The 15327-nt window shown below is 39.7% G+C and overlaps 2 protein-coding genes across 2 annotated transcripts; both read left to right on the top strand.

Annotated features, from left to right (window-relative positions):
- Positions 1–9260: 9260 nt before the first annotated feature.
- On the top strand, positions 9261–12155 carry GCK72_000155 (uncharacterized protein; the record flags this gene model as incomplete). The annotated part of the gene is made up of 5 exons (XM_053722302.1): positions 9261–9335; positions 9997–10134; positions 10182–10454; positions 10507–10606; positions 11989–12155. The coding sequence occupies 5 exons, from the start codon at positions 9261–9263 to the stop codon at positions 12153–12155; spliced, it is 753 nt and encodes a 250-aa protein (XP_053590947.1).
- A 68-nt stretch (positions 12156–12223) lies between these two features.
- On the top strand, positions 12224–15318 carry GCK72_000154 (uncharacterized protein; the record flags this gene model as incomplete). The annotated part of the gene is made up of 4 exons (XM_053722301.1): positions 12224–12472; positions 13670–13835; positions 13878–13939; positions 15073–15318. 4 exons carry the CDS (start codon positions 12224–12226, stop codon positions 15316–15318), a joined length of 723 nt encoding a protein of 240 aa, XP_053590946.1.
- Between the last annotated feature and the right edge of the window lie 9 nt (positions 15319–15327).

Genomic DNA, 15327 nt, shown 5'->3' with positions numbered 1-15327 from the left:
ATTTTGGCATGATTTCCTGGGCAATTCCAACTTGAAATTGTCTAAAATTTTATAATGCCTGTGTAGATCAAACCTAGACCTTCATTTTTGTAGTTGACCACTTTTTTATAGAATGCGATCCTGGGTTACTGTAGCCTTACCCAGCGGAGGAAGTTGATGCGCATTCTTCATGTGGTGTAGAAGTGCGGCAACTTCCGCTGACTACAGTACCCCAGGAAGGGATCCTAGAAAAAAGTTGTCAACTACAAAATTAAAGATCTACATTTGATCTACCAGAAAAATATGAATTTATAACGGTTTGACAAAATCTGGTAGAATTGACGTCATGAGAAATTTAGAAAAAAAATTCTAGCAATTTTTTTTTCAAAACTTATTTATTACTTATTCGGTACTATATATTTAAAATTTTTATTTATTTCTACATTTTTCATACTGTAGTACCGTGCAGCATACTGTAGCCACCAGCATACTGTAGTCCTTCCACCAGGAAGTGCCGAGTAGCACCTGACCTCCGGTTGGTCAATAGTGAGAGCACCCAGGGGGTTCTTAGGTTGTTTAGTTGTGCGTTGTGGACATCTGGACATCCAGACACGTTGCGGACACACAGACAGACAAATTGCGGGAAACTGCCCACGTGGAAACATTGGTCATTTGCGCTCTCTTTTCTCCCTTTGTGTTTGTTCATTCTTCCGATGGGTTAGTGCGGACATCCGGATTTTGGGACGGACAGATGGACGAAAAACTATTTTATTAAATATAGATTAAAAAAACTCGAATAGGAACTTTGAAAACTTCGAAAAAATTTTAATCTCAAAATTTTTCAAAAAAAAAAGTTTGTTTGAAACTTTTTTGCCAATTTTGACATGGCGCCCTGGGCTATTCTAATCGGAAATTGTGTGAAATTTTTTAATGAATGTGTAGATCAAACCTAGACTTTTATTTTTCTAGTAGACAACTTTTCTCTAGCAGTGCTCCCTGGGTTACTGCAGCTTTGTGAAGTAGTAGATGTTTCAGGCGTAACTTTTTTCACAACATTTTTTCAAAATTTCGAAAAGGTACCGGGCCGTCGTATCAAATCCGAATATTTTGAAATTAATATAGTTAGATAGAGAATTTCTTAAACTCTATTTTTGTAGTTGATCATTTTTCTCTAGATGTGCTCCCTGGGTTACTGTAGGTTCGCAAAGGTGCCGCACTTCTACACCACTCTCAACTTTCGCAGCTTACTTAGGAAGCTTAGGAAGGCTACAGTAACCCAGGAAGGGGTCCTAGAAAAAAGTTGTCTACTACAAAAGTGGAGATCTAGATTTGATCTACAAGGAAAATGTAAATTTGAAACGGTTTGACTAAATCTGGTAGAATTGACGACGTCATGATGACAAAGTTGAGAAAAACTTTTTCCGAATTTTTTTTGTTGATTTTTAAAATTTTCATACTGTAGTTCCGTACAACGTACTGTAGCCATTAGGTAAAATCAACCAGCCATTAAATTAGGCACTTTCCAAAAATTTAGGAAAAGTTTTTAAAAAAGTCCTATAAGCTCAAATTTTTTGGCGTAACTTGAAGGCAAAACCATTTTCTGATGCTACAGTACTCCCACACACACGCTAACCATATATCTAACAGGTGAGCCAACACAGTGGCTCCTCAATTTCACCAATTCCCACAAACTACACGCCGGTCACCCCAACTTCACGTACTTTTACGCAGCGCAAGAAAACGAGTTACCGCTCAAAAAACTGACCGCCCATGTTTGTCCTCCTCGAAGACGATTCTCTCTCTCTGTGATATCTATTTTGTAAAAGAGTAAACCAATCCCCCCTCCTTCCAAAAAGTCAGCCCCGGAAGTGAACAGTTCGCGACCCCCCTTCTCTCTTCTTCCAACAAAACTTGTGTCAACATACAGTGGTAGGAGCGAAAAGGTACCGCCGGCGGGGCCGCGGGAGGCGCCAGCCCCAACCAAAAAAAAACCATCCGAAACTCTCTTCCTACTCCGAAGCCCATCCCACCTGCCATATCCATCCTGGACGACGCTTCCTGGTGGTGACCTTCCGGGGTCTTCTGGTGGGGGGCTACAGCGGGTCCTGGAGTCTTGGAGCCTAAGTTCTTATAGTCTAAGCCTAAGTTTCTGAATCCTGAATCTATGACCCTGTAGCCTAAGCCTAAGGTTCTCCTCCTTAGGACTAAGCCTTAAAACTTATTTGTAACCAATTTTTTCCTAAGTCTATGGGCCTAAGAATTGAATTTTATGGATAAGGTCTTGTAGCCTAAGCCTGATGTTCTGAATCCTCAGCAAAGGCCTAAGACCTTGAAATTTGGTAATAATGGTCTCAAGCCTAAGCCTAAGGTCCGGTAGCTTAAGCCGTGCATGACCAGAAACCTATCTGGGTCTAAGCCTAACTATAAGTCTTAAGTCCTCCCTGAGCCTAAGAATCTGCTCTTTTAGCCTAAGTATTTTGGTTAAACCTAAGACTTAGATCTTCTTACAAAGTTTGCCTAAGCTCGAGCCTCAGGGCCTGGAGTCCAAGCCTAAAGTTCTCTTCCTTAAGCCTAAGCCTTCCAACCCCTATATTTCCTAAGCATAAGCCTAAATTTGAAAAATTCAAGTCTGAGGTCTTTCCTAAGACTCTTGGCTCTGTCTAAGCCTCAGGTCTTCCAGTTTTGAGCTTCAAAAGTCCTTAAGTGTACGCCTAACCCTAAAATCCTGGAGTTTAGGACCCTGCAGCCTTAGCCTAAATACCTTTAACCTACAATTTCCCCTAACTATACTTTCCTTATCTACCTGTCCTCTCTGTATTGCCCTTTTCCTTATCAATCAATTTTTTTCTCGTGATAAAATTTCCCATTTCCATCTGGAGGCGGGGAAAAGTGCATTTCCTTACTCTTACTTATATTCACACGGTTTCTTTTCACTTTCTCTGTTTCCTTGGTGTTTGTCTCCTCTCATTATTCTTTTTCTTTGGATTTGTCTGAAAACTTTCAGAAAAATTCTGATTTTTGTTGAGCCTGAGTCTTAAGGTCTTGTCTAGAATCAAAATTTTGAAAAAATATGAGCCTTACAGTAAGATTTTGTAATTTTAACCCAAAAATTAAGCTTAAACTTGGAAGTTTCAGCTCAAAACTGGAAGATTTGAGGTTTTGGCAGAACCAAGACCATCAGGAAGGACCTCAGACCTAAATTTCTGAACTTTAGGCTTAGACTTAGAAAAAATTGAGTTTGAAGGCTTAGGCTTAAGGAAGACAGCTTTAGGCGAGATTTAGGATTAAGGACCTTAGGCCTAAGCTAGGCTGAAAACTTGAATAAATAAAAAATTTTGGTTAAATCTAAGCCTGTGGGGCTACTTAAGCTTATAAACTCCTAAACACTACAAAATTTTTGTTGAAACTTTTTGGTCTTTCTTATTTCTCATCGTTTTTTCACCAATTTTCTCCTAATTTCCTCTCATCTTACCATGTTTTTTTCCAGATATTCCCAAAAATGAATTGCGAATCGCTGCTCACCGCTCTCGACGTCTCCACACTCCTCTCCTCCCTCTCCTCACCCGACAAAGAGCTTCGACGTAAGCGAAGACGTGGCGAGGTGGCGAATCCATCGAACACTCTCGACGCCTTGGTCGCCCGAAAAGCCGACGATCAACCATTCGAAAAGAGATATCTGAGTGAACAAGAGGCGATCGAAGGACCCGATGATGAGATCGAGATGAAGAAGATGGAGTTGGATCCAGATGTTTCGACGAGAACGTGTTCGACGTGTGGATATCAGGGCAAATGGGTGTCCGAGATGATTCGTCATAAGAGAGTTCACACTTCGGAGCGGCCGTTTAAGTGCAGATATTGCTCGAGGACAAGCAAGTGGAAGGCCGACTTGATTAGACATGTTGCAAGTGAGTTGGAACTGAACATACGGCCTTAAACCTGAGATATCGCTAAAGCCTTAACCTAAGGGAAGTTTGTGAGCTCATAACTCGGCTCGCAGAGACATTCAGCAGATTTTGACTGCAAAAATGGACTCCACGTAGTCGAAATTACCTATGACCGAATTTATAGATCGTTTGAAAGTGGCGTCTCCAAAGACTTCCCTTGTGAGATATCGCTAAAGCCTTAGCCTAAGGGCTCGACTAGAACTAACGGCAGGAATTTCGGTTAAGCCTAAGCTTCCGATACCTTGTTTGAGCCTTAGATCCACAAAGCTCCGTTGAGCCATATATTAAGAACGCCATTGAGCTTAGGTCTGAATGGATACACAAATTTTGAGCCAAAAAATTTTTGACACATTTCTTGGTGACATCCTATTTTAAAAATTACAGAAGGGCTTAACCTAGGCTTAAAAGCCTCGCCAAGCTCAAAAGTGTGCAAGCTGGCATTTTTTTGAAAAGGCTTTTTGGAACGCGTTTTTGCGCCAAAGTTTTCTTGAAAACCGATAATATTTGATATTCGAAATTTTCGAGTCTTCCTTAAGCCTAAGCCTGAAATTAGAAACCTTATAATGATTAAGCCTAAGGCTAAGGATCTTGACAGCCTGAAGCCTAAGCCTAACAAAAATTTTCTGTCAAAGGGACCTCCATCAAGCCCTAATCTCAATCTCTTTCCTTCCAGAAACCCATGGAATTCGCGTTGTCTCCAAATACAGTCGCTCCAAAGTCTTCGACACTAACAGCACCTCCATCGACTCCTCGTGCTCATCAGACTCCGATCGTTGTTCCTCGCTCCCCGATAAGCGACAAGTCTTCTATCGCTGTCAACTGTGTTCGTTTGAAGACGAGCGGGTTTCCGTCTTGACACATCACATCACTCACGTACATAACACGTCTCCATGCGTGTGTCGGTGTGGTGCAAAGTTTGAGGATGTGCAGGGAGCACTGGCACATTCGAATGGAAATGGCACATGTGGACATGTCGATATGATTTATAATGTCATGCCCACTTATGAGAAAGGTGAGCTTAAGTCTTTGCACCTGAATTTTCAGGAAAAAGAATTTGATGGGTGATTTTTTAAAGGGTCTCGGCCTCCTAAGCACATCACTAGGCCTAAATTTTCCAAATTTTCGACGTTTTAGGCCCCTAGCGACTCATGTAAACTCGAACCTAGGTAAGTACAAATTTTAGTTTAAGCGTAATTAAGCCTAAATGAATAAATTAAGCAAAATCTCAATTAAACCTGTTAAAACCTGTTAAAACTATTAATCCAAAGCCTAAGAGACTGCAAATGCGATAAGATACTAAATTCGGTTAATTCGGTTAAGATATTTCTTAAAAGTTTGGTTAAGCTTAATCCTAAGGACCTGAATCGCTAGTCTAAGGACCTGTAGCCTAAGCCGAAAGCTCTTGTCCTTAAGCCTAAGCCTTAGAACCCAATTGTTCTCTTAAGCCTGATTCTAAAGTTCAGAAATCTTGCAGTTTTGAGTTTCAAACGTCCTCAAATTTAAGCCTAAGCCTAAAACCCTGGAGCCTCAGACCCTGTTCCATCCTAACCTCCAAAAATTTCCAGCCTCCCCACTATCTCCATGTCGAAGCGAGTCGTCCTCCGACTCTGGCATCCAAACCGACCCCGAAGAGGATCTGCTCCAAACGATTCCATCGGCTCTCCCAACACCACAACTCGGTGCATCACCACTCCTACTCTCGCCAACTCTTCCAGTCCTTCAATCCCCTCAATCCTTCCTTCCAGACATCCATACCGCCCTTTTAAGTCTCCAGCCGAATCCTTTGATGTCACTTTATTTGGCCTCTTTGCTCCAATCCTCACTTTTAAGTGGGCCCCCGGCTCTCCAGTTTCCCCCGATGGTACCTATGGTCCCACAGGAGGAGGTGATTGATGTGGAGATGTGAAAATCTAGGCCGTGGCCTAGAAACCCTAAATCTTCCATTTTACGTTAACTCAGGTGTCCTATAAGCATTATGAACCATTTTTTGGCGACAAATTGAAAACATTTTTTTGTCAAATTTTTTTGTTGTCCGTCCCCCTACCTACTTAGCCCCTGTCACCCCGTTCCAACCAAATCTTAGGTATCTACTCACTACTGAATCTCGTCCCCTTCCCCCCTCTCAGCTTTTCCTGGTGAAACCCAATTTTTTTTTTAAATTTCCAAACATTTTTTTGCTAATTTTATTTTTTAAGCATATATGTTGTACTACGAGTCATACTTTTATCACATCTCTCTCCCGCTTCTACAATATATTTATTGGTGTGTTATTAGGTGGCCTAGAATCGGATTCTAGGCCACCAAAGTTATTTTGGTCTTCGTGTTTCCTTTATTGTCAAGTATTAACTGAACTGTGAAAGCATAAATTTGTGATTTTTTGAGTGAAAAGTGCAGTCCAACAAGCTCAAGTTCCCATGACACCTAATTAATGTCTGGAACAAAAAAAAATGAAAAAAAATCTGAAAATGTGCTTTGAGCCTAATAAAAAAACTATAAAAACCTGTTTGCAGGCACTTCTAATCAAAATCAGACATATCCCCGTACTCCTCACAAAAAACAAAAAATATTAGCGGGGCGAAGGAATTGAACCCCGGTTGGTCAGATTACCGGACAGGCTCCCTACCAGTTGAGCTACAAGGGCGCGCCGGCTGCGCGGAACAGGGGGTTGTGATAAGGGTGGCGTCGCCGCCCTCTTTTCCGCATCCCCTCCGCCACCCTTATCACCATCCTCAGTTCCAGGCCGCCGAACCGCACCTATAGCTCAAATGGTAAGGAGTCTGACCGGGAAAACGTGTCTCAAGAGTTCGATTCCCACCGAGTGCGAATATTTTTTGCTTTTTGTAAGGAGTACAGTGGTAGGTCTGGTTTTGATTAGAAGTGGCGGGAAACCGGTTTTTGATAGTTTCAGAACACTTTCAGACAAAACTTTTGCTGAGATTAAAGCACATTCTAGATAACGTTTCTCTAAAAATAAAAACCGGTTAAATATTGAAATTTGAGATTTTAAGAAAATGTTTCTGCTTCACCAGGTTTAAGAGATCAGGCACATTTTTTTCTTGAATTTTTAGATTCTAATAGAAAATTATTTCGGGTATCGTACAGTATAACTAAACATTCTAAATAAGAGTGTGGGAGAACGGGAGGGTGCAGAGAAATCAGACGCTCTAGCTTCTCTGCGTCTCCACTCCCTCTCACTTCCTCTCTTCCTTAAGGAGTTGCAATCTTTAAAGGAGCATATCTCAAAAGTGGGCGGAGCTATAAAAAAGTTGTTAACTACAAAAATGGAGAACAAGATTTGATCTACCAAAAAATATAAATTTTAAACTGTTGGCGCAAAATGTGACACCAAGGGGACATGTCAAAGTAGTGCCATTTTGGAAAAAAAATGGAAAAAAAGTAATGGTTTTTTTTCAAACACGTATATCTCAAAAGTGGGCGGAGCTACCAAGAAGTTGTCAACTACAAAAATGAAGATCAGGAGTTGATCAACCAGAAAAATATAAATGGGACATAGTTGGGACAAAATGTGACACCAAGGGGACATGTCAAAGTCAAGCAAGCCTTTTTGAACCAATTGATCCCCCGTACTTCAGGGACCCCAAATCTCATAAAAAATTTTTACGTCAGACCTAATAATGATCTAATGACCAAAGTACGTGTGCTCCCCAAAACAAGTAATCAGACTAATATAGCTGAGATTCTCTGAATTCACGGATCACTGATTTCAAAGAGTTCCCCGATTTCCTCGTACGTGATTTTCACATGAAAATATAATTTTTTCGAAATTTTTCAAAAAACTAAGTTAGGTTTTTTAAATGACTCTGTTCTAAAGATTCAACACTCCTTAGAGGACTAGTTTGGGTTTCTAGGCCATCGTTTTTTTCAACAACTTGTGTGTGTGTGTGTGTGTGTGTGTGTTGTTAACAACTTGTGTTTTTTTGTTGAAATTTCAGTTTTTTAATTTTTTGGGAAAATGCTCCCCGTCACCCTTTAGATCCTCTGGGACCCGTTGAGTGCACCTGACATTTTTCTTATAATTTCTTGTTTTCTGATTCCAGCAGACCAGTCTGGTCATCAATTAAGTGTCACGTCTTCTGATGACTTAATTAGTTGATTAGAGCTGAGCACAGAGGGAGAGGGAAGTCACAAGATAAGGGGTGTATATAAAAAAGGGAAAATCTTGAAAAAACATTTTTGGATCGTGTGTTTTTTTTTCAACAACTTGTGGGTGTGTTCTCAACAAGTTGTGTTTCTTGGGAAATCGTTGTTTTTTGTGTGTTTGTGTGTTGTCAACATTGTTTTTAGTTTCTTGTTTTTTTTGACGGAAATCGTGTGTTTTTGACCTTGTGGGCGTGTGGGTGTGCTTTTCAACAACTTGTGTTTTTCAACAACTTGTGTTTCTTCCGACAAGTTATGCTTTGATTTTCAACCCCTTGTGATTTTCGTTTTTCTTCGTTTTCGCGAAAGTCGTGTGTTTCTGCTTCCACAACTTGTGTTTTTCTCAACAACTTGTGTTTTTTCCTTTTTTTTGTTGTTTTTGCTGGAAAATGTTCGTTTTTCTTCCCACAACTTGTGTTTTGCTGCTTACCACAAGTTGTGTTAATTTCAACAACTTGTGTTTTTTGAGTGTTTTTCCTCAATTTTCAACAACTTGTGTTTCTGTTCCCACAACATGTGTTCTGACTACCACAAGTTGTATTTTCGATTTTCAACAACTTGTGTTTTTCAACAACTTGTGTTTCATTGAAAATCGTGTGTTACTGACCTTGTGGGCGAGTGTCGATGTGATTTTCAACAACTTGTGGTTTTTTTTTCGTTTTTGTTGGAAATCGTGTGTTTTTGGTGTCAACAACTTGTGTTTTTTTACTATTTTTCTTCCCACAACCTGTATTTTTTTCCCAATTTTCCCCAGTTTTTCAGATGGACACCTCCGATTCCAATCGATTCGTCGCCCTCATCAACACATACTTCCACATCTACCTCATTTGCGGTCTCCTCTTCCAGCTCTTGCTCCTCATCCTCATTACCAAAAAATCACCCGCCAATCTGAGTGATCTCAAAATATTTCTATATAATACGACATTTTGTCAGCTTCTAAACATACTCACCGCCTATTTTATTCAGTACAGGTTATTGATTTTTCATTTGACCTACCTATCAGCTCGGCACTGTTCTTACAACTGCGCTCCACCGAATTTCCCTTGAAAAATGTCTCTTTTTCTCTGAGTCTCTCAATTTCGCACACAATTTTCATTGGTTTCGGTAGAGCGCAGTTGTAAGAAGCGTGTGCCGTGCGAATACTTTTTTTCTTCCAGAGCGTTACCCAACTCGACGACAATGGCGGTGCTGGCGAACGGATTGTGCAGAAAATTTGGACCGCATGTGTGTTTTGGATGTTATCACGTATTTGTGGTAAGGAAATAGTTAAAATTGGAAAAAAAACCTTATTTGAGATTCCGTAAAAAAAAATGGCTTAACTTTAACATATCCCCTTTGTATCACATTTTGTCCCCAATGTCCCAAATTTATATTTTTCTTGTAGATCAAAAATCGTGCTACATTTTTGTAGTTGACAACTTTTTGCTAGCTATTCACGCTTTTGAGTTATGTGCCTTCAAAGTTTGGTACCTGGAAACGCTAGAGAGAGAAGACGCAGAGAAGCTAGGCGCCCTCCTCGTTTCGCACGCTCTCTCGCCCTTCCTCAGCGCGTTAACTTTGAGGCTCCGTATCTCAAAAGCGTGAATAGCTATCAAAAAGTTGTCAACTACAAAAATGTAGCTTGATTTTTGATCTACCAGAAAACTATAAAATTAGGACAGTTGGAAAAAATGTGACACCAAGGGGACATGTCAAAATTTGGGAAATTTTGAAAAAATTTAAAAATAAAAATGATTTCTTTAATTCTAGTATTTTCTCATCCGATCCGATATCTTGGCCAATATTTGTGTACTCCTCGAGGACAAGTAGAAATCGGGAGAAAATTTTGGTTAAGCTCGTTTTTGGGCGATTTTTTCCTGGTTTTTGCTATTTTTTATCAAATTTCAATAGATTTTTAATCTTTTATGTAATTCAGGGTATCAGTTCAAGTGTCGCCATGTCTATCACGACTACAGTAGTCTTTCGATACTCGCTAATCAAAAATTGGCGGCTCCGACGGAATTCATTGATAGCGTTGGTACTCGGTAGTCATATTCCGCCGCTCATCGCTACAGTAACCCATTTTTCTGGTTTACATTGCCTAACTTTCCCCTCTTCCAGCTCACACCCTTCACGGCCCCATGGAATTTCGAAATAGTACGGGAGCAGTCTATCCGAGAGCATCCCTCCCACGACCTATCGATTTATACCCCATTTTCGGGATTCGCCGACACCAAATCCCTCCAATTCTTATTTGTGACAGGCGCGGTGGCCGTTGGTGCCTACGGTGTTCCAATGGTATCGGTTTTTATTATTCGAAAAATTCTGGAACTCACTAAAACTCACTCGAAGTTATCGAATAATACGAAGAGGCATACCAGGACTTTGATGAAGGTAAGGGGGGCGGAGCGGGGACTAAGAGTTTTCTAGGCCACCATTATTTCAGGGACTCGCTTGCCAAGCAATGCTTCCACTCATCTCATATTTTCCTATAATGACGTTATACCTGATAACACAATTCACAGCCGAGGAGTTTTTGATTACTGGTAAGTGTCCTCTTGGTGTCACATTTTGTCCCAATTGTCTCCAATTTGTAATCGTTGTGTAGATCAAGAATCGGGCTTCATTTTTGTAGTTGACAACTTTTTGATAGCACCGCCCACTTTTGAGATATGCGCCCTTAAAAGTGACCGCTTGTGACGTCGCCACTTGAAAGTTGGCTATCTTTAAAGACGCATATCTCAAAAGTGGGCGGAGCTATCAAAAAGTTGTCAACTACAAAAATAAAGATCAGGGTTAGATCTACCAGAAAAATATAAATATGGGACAGTTGAGACAAAATGTGACACCAAGGGGACATGTCAAAATTTTGGAAATTTTTGAAAAATCGGGACACAGAAAGGGAGGGACACACATTTGTTAACGCAACAATAACCATGGGAAAGTGTGGCCGCCATAGCTCAGTCGGTTAGAGCGTGGGTCTAATAAGCCCAAGGTCGCAGGTTCGACCCCTGCTGGCGGCAAATGTTTTTTTGGTTTTTGTAAAATCATAACATTTTAAAACCATTGGTATATTTTTTATATAGAAAAAGTGAAAAACTTTTTTGAAAGTTTTCTGATGTGGAAACATTAGAAAACCTAGTTTCCCCCAAATTTTGGGATTCTAGGCCACCGATTTAACCAACTTGAAGTCGCATCCCTAAAAACTGTAAATTTTCAATTTTGAAGTCGAAAACCGTTTTTTTTTTGTTAAATAATACATTTTAATTTTTATGGCCTAGTTTCCCGTGTTTTGAGTTTTTAGGCCACTTTTTTTTGTGTTTTATTCAAATTTTTAAGTTTCATATAATTAGGACTTTGAAATTTTTTATTTTTGGCCAAAAACGAACTTTTTTGTTCGTAAGAGAATGTATGAAATTTTTTATGGCTGTTTTAATGGAATTCTTGGCTACCAAGTCATAAGACGTGATATATATGTTAATTTGTACCGTTTAAATCCGTTAAACAGTGGGAAAAACAACCTTCCGCGTACGAAAACGGCATTTTTATGGTCTGACTTTTGACATGTCCCATTGGTGTCACATTTTGTCCCAATTGTTTCAAAACTATATTTATCTAGTAGATTGAAACATGGGCTACATTTTTGTAGTTGACAACTTTTTGATAGCTCCGCCCTCTTTTGAGATATGCCCCTTTAAAAGAAAGGCTCCTAAGTAGCTAATGGGGTAAGCTGATCGCGCGCTATATTTAAAGGCACATATCTCAAAAGTGGGCGGAGCTATCAAAAAGATGTCAATTACAAAAGTGTAGCTCTTGATGTGATCTACCAGAATAATACAAATTGGGGACAGTGGGGACAAAATGGGCTCCGAGTTTTTCAATTTTCAAAAAACTTTTTTTTTCAATTTTCAAAACTTAAAAATTTCAGAACACCTGCTAAACATAATGACATGTCTACCAGCCCTAATTGATCCGTTCATCTCCTTCTACTTCATCGTCCCATATCGTCACGCAATCCTTCGTGTCGTCGGAAAAAAAGCGAATTCAACAATTGTCGACGTGTCAACAGCACACAAGAGCACACTTCACGAGTGATTTAATGGGATTAACAGTTGGCGTCTCGACTCTTAGTACCCCTCTATGCCATGTTATATTATATGAAAATGTTTCTTAAAATTGTCTTATTTCTATTCTCCGCCTCATTTCTCACTATAACCCACTCCAAACCATTCGAGCAACATGTCATCCGAGACCGTGTGTTCGTTGAAATCGAGGCTGTTCACTCGATTGGTTTGGGTGCTGAAATTCAAATTGTCCATGCCGTAGTCCCCCTCTCCACTGTCCCTGTGGAAGAGGCACTTGGTTCGGAGAGTGTTTGGTATATACCCGAGCAGCAGGAGTTTCCGAAATTGGTAAGTAAGCTAAAATCGATTTGTTTTGACATGTCCCCATGGTGTCACATTTTGCCCCAGAACTCCCGAAATTGTATTTTTCTTGTAGATCACCACTTGGGCTTCATTTTTGTAGTTGGAAGTTTTTTGATAGCTCTTCACGCTTTTGAGATATGCGCCTTTAAAGATGTGTCCCCTATGTGTCACATTTTGTCCCAGATGTCCCAATTTATACTTTTCTGGTAGATCAAACCACGGGCTACATTTTTGTAGTTGAAAACTTTTCTCTATCTCTCCACCCTGTCGAGTTATGCGTCTTTAAAGATTGAGAGACGAGAGAGCGTGCGAAACGAGGAGGGCGTATCGCTTCTCTGCGTCTCCTCCCCCTCTCTCGGCTGGCGCCTTCGAAATAGGCATTCTTTAAAGGCGTATATCTCAAAAGTGGGCGGAGCTATCAAAAAGTTGTCAACTACAAAAATTTAGCCCTGGTTTTGATCTACAAGAAAAATATAAACTTGCGACAATTGGGACAAAATGTGACACCAAGGAGACATGTCAAAATATGGGATATTGTTTTGTCAAAATTCCAAAATGGACTTTTTTATGCGGATTTTTTAAATGAAATGGATTTTTGTAATTTCAGTGGATTTACAACAATATTGATTTTTAAAAAGTTCCTGAGCCGGGATCCGTGTACTTCTCGTGGACAAGTAGGACATTTTGATTTTGAATATTGTATTAATAGGATTTTGTGTGGATTTTAAGAAGAGTTTAAAAAGTTTTTCACATTTTTCAATGCTGCTATGTGAAATACGTCATCAAAACTCCAAAAAATAAGAAATTATTAAAACCGCCAAAAAATTTTTTTCAAAAAAATTGTAACATTTTTTCCGTTTGAAATTTGATCGTACCTCAAGTTCAACTTTGCTAAATTTATACTTTTCTGGTAGATCAAAAATAGCGCTAAATTTTTGTAGTTGACAATTTTTTAATAGCTCCGCCCACTTCTGAGATATGCGCCTTTAAAGATAGCACAACGATTGTGAAAAGACGCAGAGAAGCTAGACATCTTTAAAGGCGTATAGCTCAAAAATGTGAATAGCTAACAAAAAGTTGTCAACTACAAAAATATAGCCCTGGTTTTGATCTACAAGAAAAATATAAAATTGGGACAGTTGGGACAACATGTGACACCAAGGGGACATGTCAAACTTGCAGGCCTACCTAACCTCCCACGGATGGTTCTTCCTTCGAGAGCATCAATTCAGTCGGCTCAAAAAAAGAGCATTCGCAAAGCCCGCCCCAAAAAATGCTCAATTGGATGTGACGAGTCTGGTACGACTGGTACCATCCACATTTGAGAATGTGCAGTTTATTAAGAAAGGTATGTAGATCAAATTGCATTTTTCGAAAATATGATTTTCAGGACCAATGGGTGCGTATATCTACAGTGACGGTGGAAAGTTGCAGAAAAACTCGCAATTTGAGGTAAGAATTGCCTTTTTGGGCAAAAATAACATATATTTTGACATGTCCCCTTGGTGTCACGTTTTGTCCCAAATGTCCCAAATTTATATTTTTCTGGTAGATCAAAAACCGGGCTACATTTTTGTAGTTGAAAACTTTTCTCTATCTCTTCACCCTGTCGAGTTATGCGCCTTTAAAGATTGGGAGACGGGAGAACGAGCGACGCAGACAGTCAGCCGCTCTCGTTTCTCTGCGTCTCTCCTTCCAGGTGCCTTATTTTCAAACGCTTATATCTCATCACCCTTAATAGCTATCAAAAAGTTGTCAACTACAAAAATGTAGCCCTATTTTTGATCTACCAGAAAGGTACAAATCTAAGACAGTGGAGACAAAATGTGACACCAAGGGGACATATCAAAGTTGAGGCATTTTGGAATTAAAAAAGCTGAAAATGGCCAAAAATAGGCAAAAAATGACTGAAAAATCACATTTTTTGGGTCGCAATATGCTTGGAATGGTAAAATTTGGTGAAAAATCACCAAAAATTGGCGGAAAATCAGAAAAAATGGCTAATAATGACAAGAAATAAGCTAAAAATCAGTAAAATTACTATTTTTGAAGAAAATGTGCTGAAATGGCCAGTAATTGGTTGAAAATCCCATTTCGTGGTCAAAAGTATGCTGGAAGTAGGCTAAAAATCACCAAAAACGACCAAAAATAGGAAACATGTCTTCAAAGACGCATATCTCAAAAGTGGGCGGAGCTATCAAAAAGTTGTCAACTACAAAAATGTAGCCCATGTCTTAATCTACTAAATAAATATAGTTTTGAAACAATTGGGACAAAATGTGACACCAAGGGGACATGTCAAAAGTCAGACCATAAAAATGCCGTTTTCGTACGCGGAAGGTTGTTTTTCCCACTGTTTAACGGATTTAACGGTACAAATTAACATATATATCACGTCTTACTAAAATTTCGAAACAAAAACGCTTATATCTCAAAAGTGGGCGGAGCTACCAAAAAGTTGTCAACTACAAAAATTTAGCCCGATTTTTGTTCTATCTATTGAGATTAATTTTAAGACTAAAGCTTTAAAAATGGCTTCAAGACGGGCTATCAAAGTCAAAAAACTTTTAAAATTTGACTTCCAGGCGGTCCCATCGACTCTCACCCGTACCACGGACACTCAAATCGTAAAAACTGGAAATTTGGCGGCGTATATCTACACAGAAGTGCCTGAACCTCATTCCTACGTCCCTGGCGACGAATCCCTGTACTGGCTTATTCGGGCGGTCCCATCTGACACCAAGGGCTCCAGAAGTTTCACGACACGCCTCCATGATGGATCACTTTTGTTGTATCACGGAATGCCGATGCTTATTAAATTGAAGAATTGATTTATTGAT

This window comes from Caenorhabditis remanei, chromosome I, assembly GCF_010183535.1.
Source record: "Caenorhabditis remanei strain PX506 chromosome I, whole genome shotgun sequence".
Taxonomy (NCBI): Eukaryota; Metazoa; Nematoda; class Chromadorea; order Rhabditida; family Rhabditidae; genus Caenorhabditis; species Caenorhabditis remanei.
Note: the sequence above shows the minus strand (reverse complement) of the source record. Positions and strands in the feature narration are given on the sequence as shown.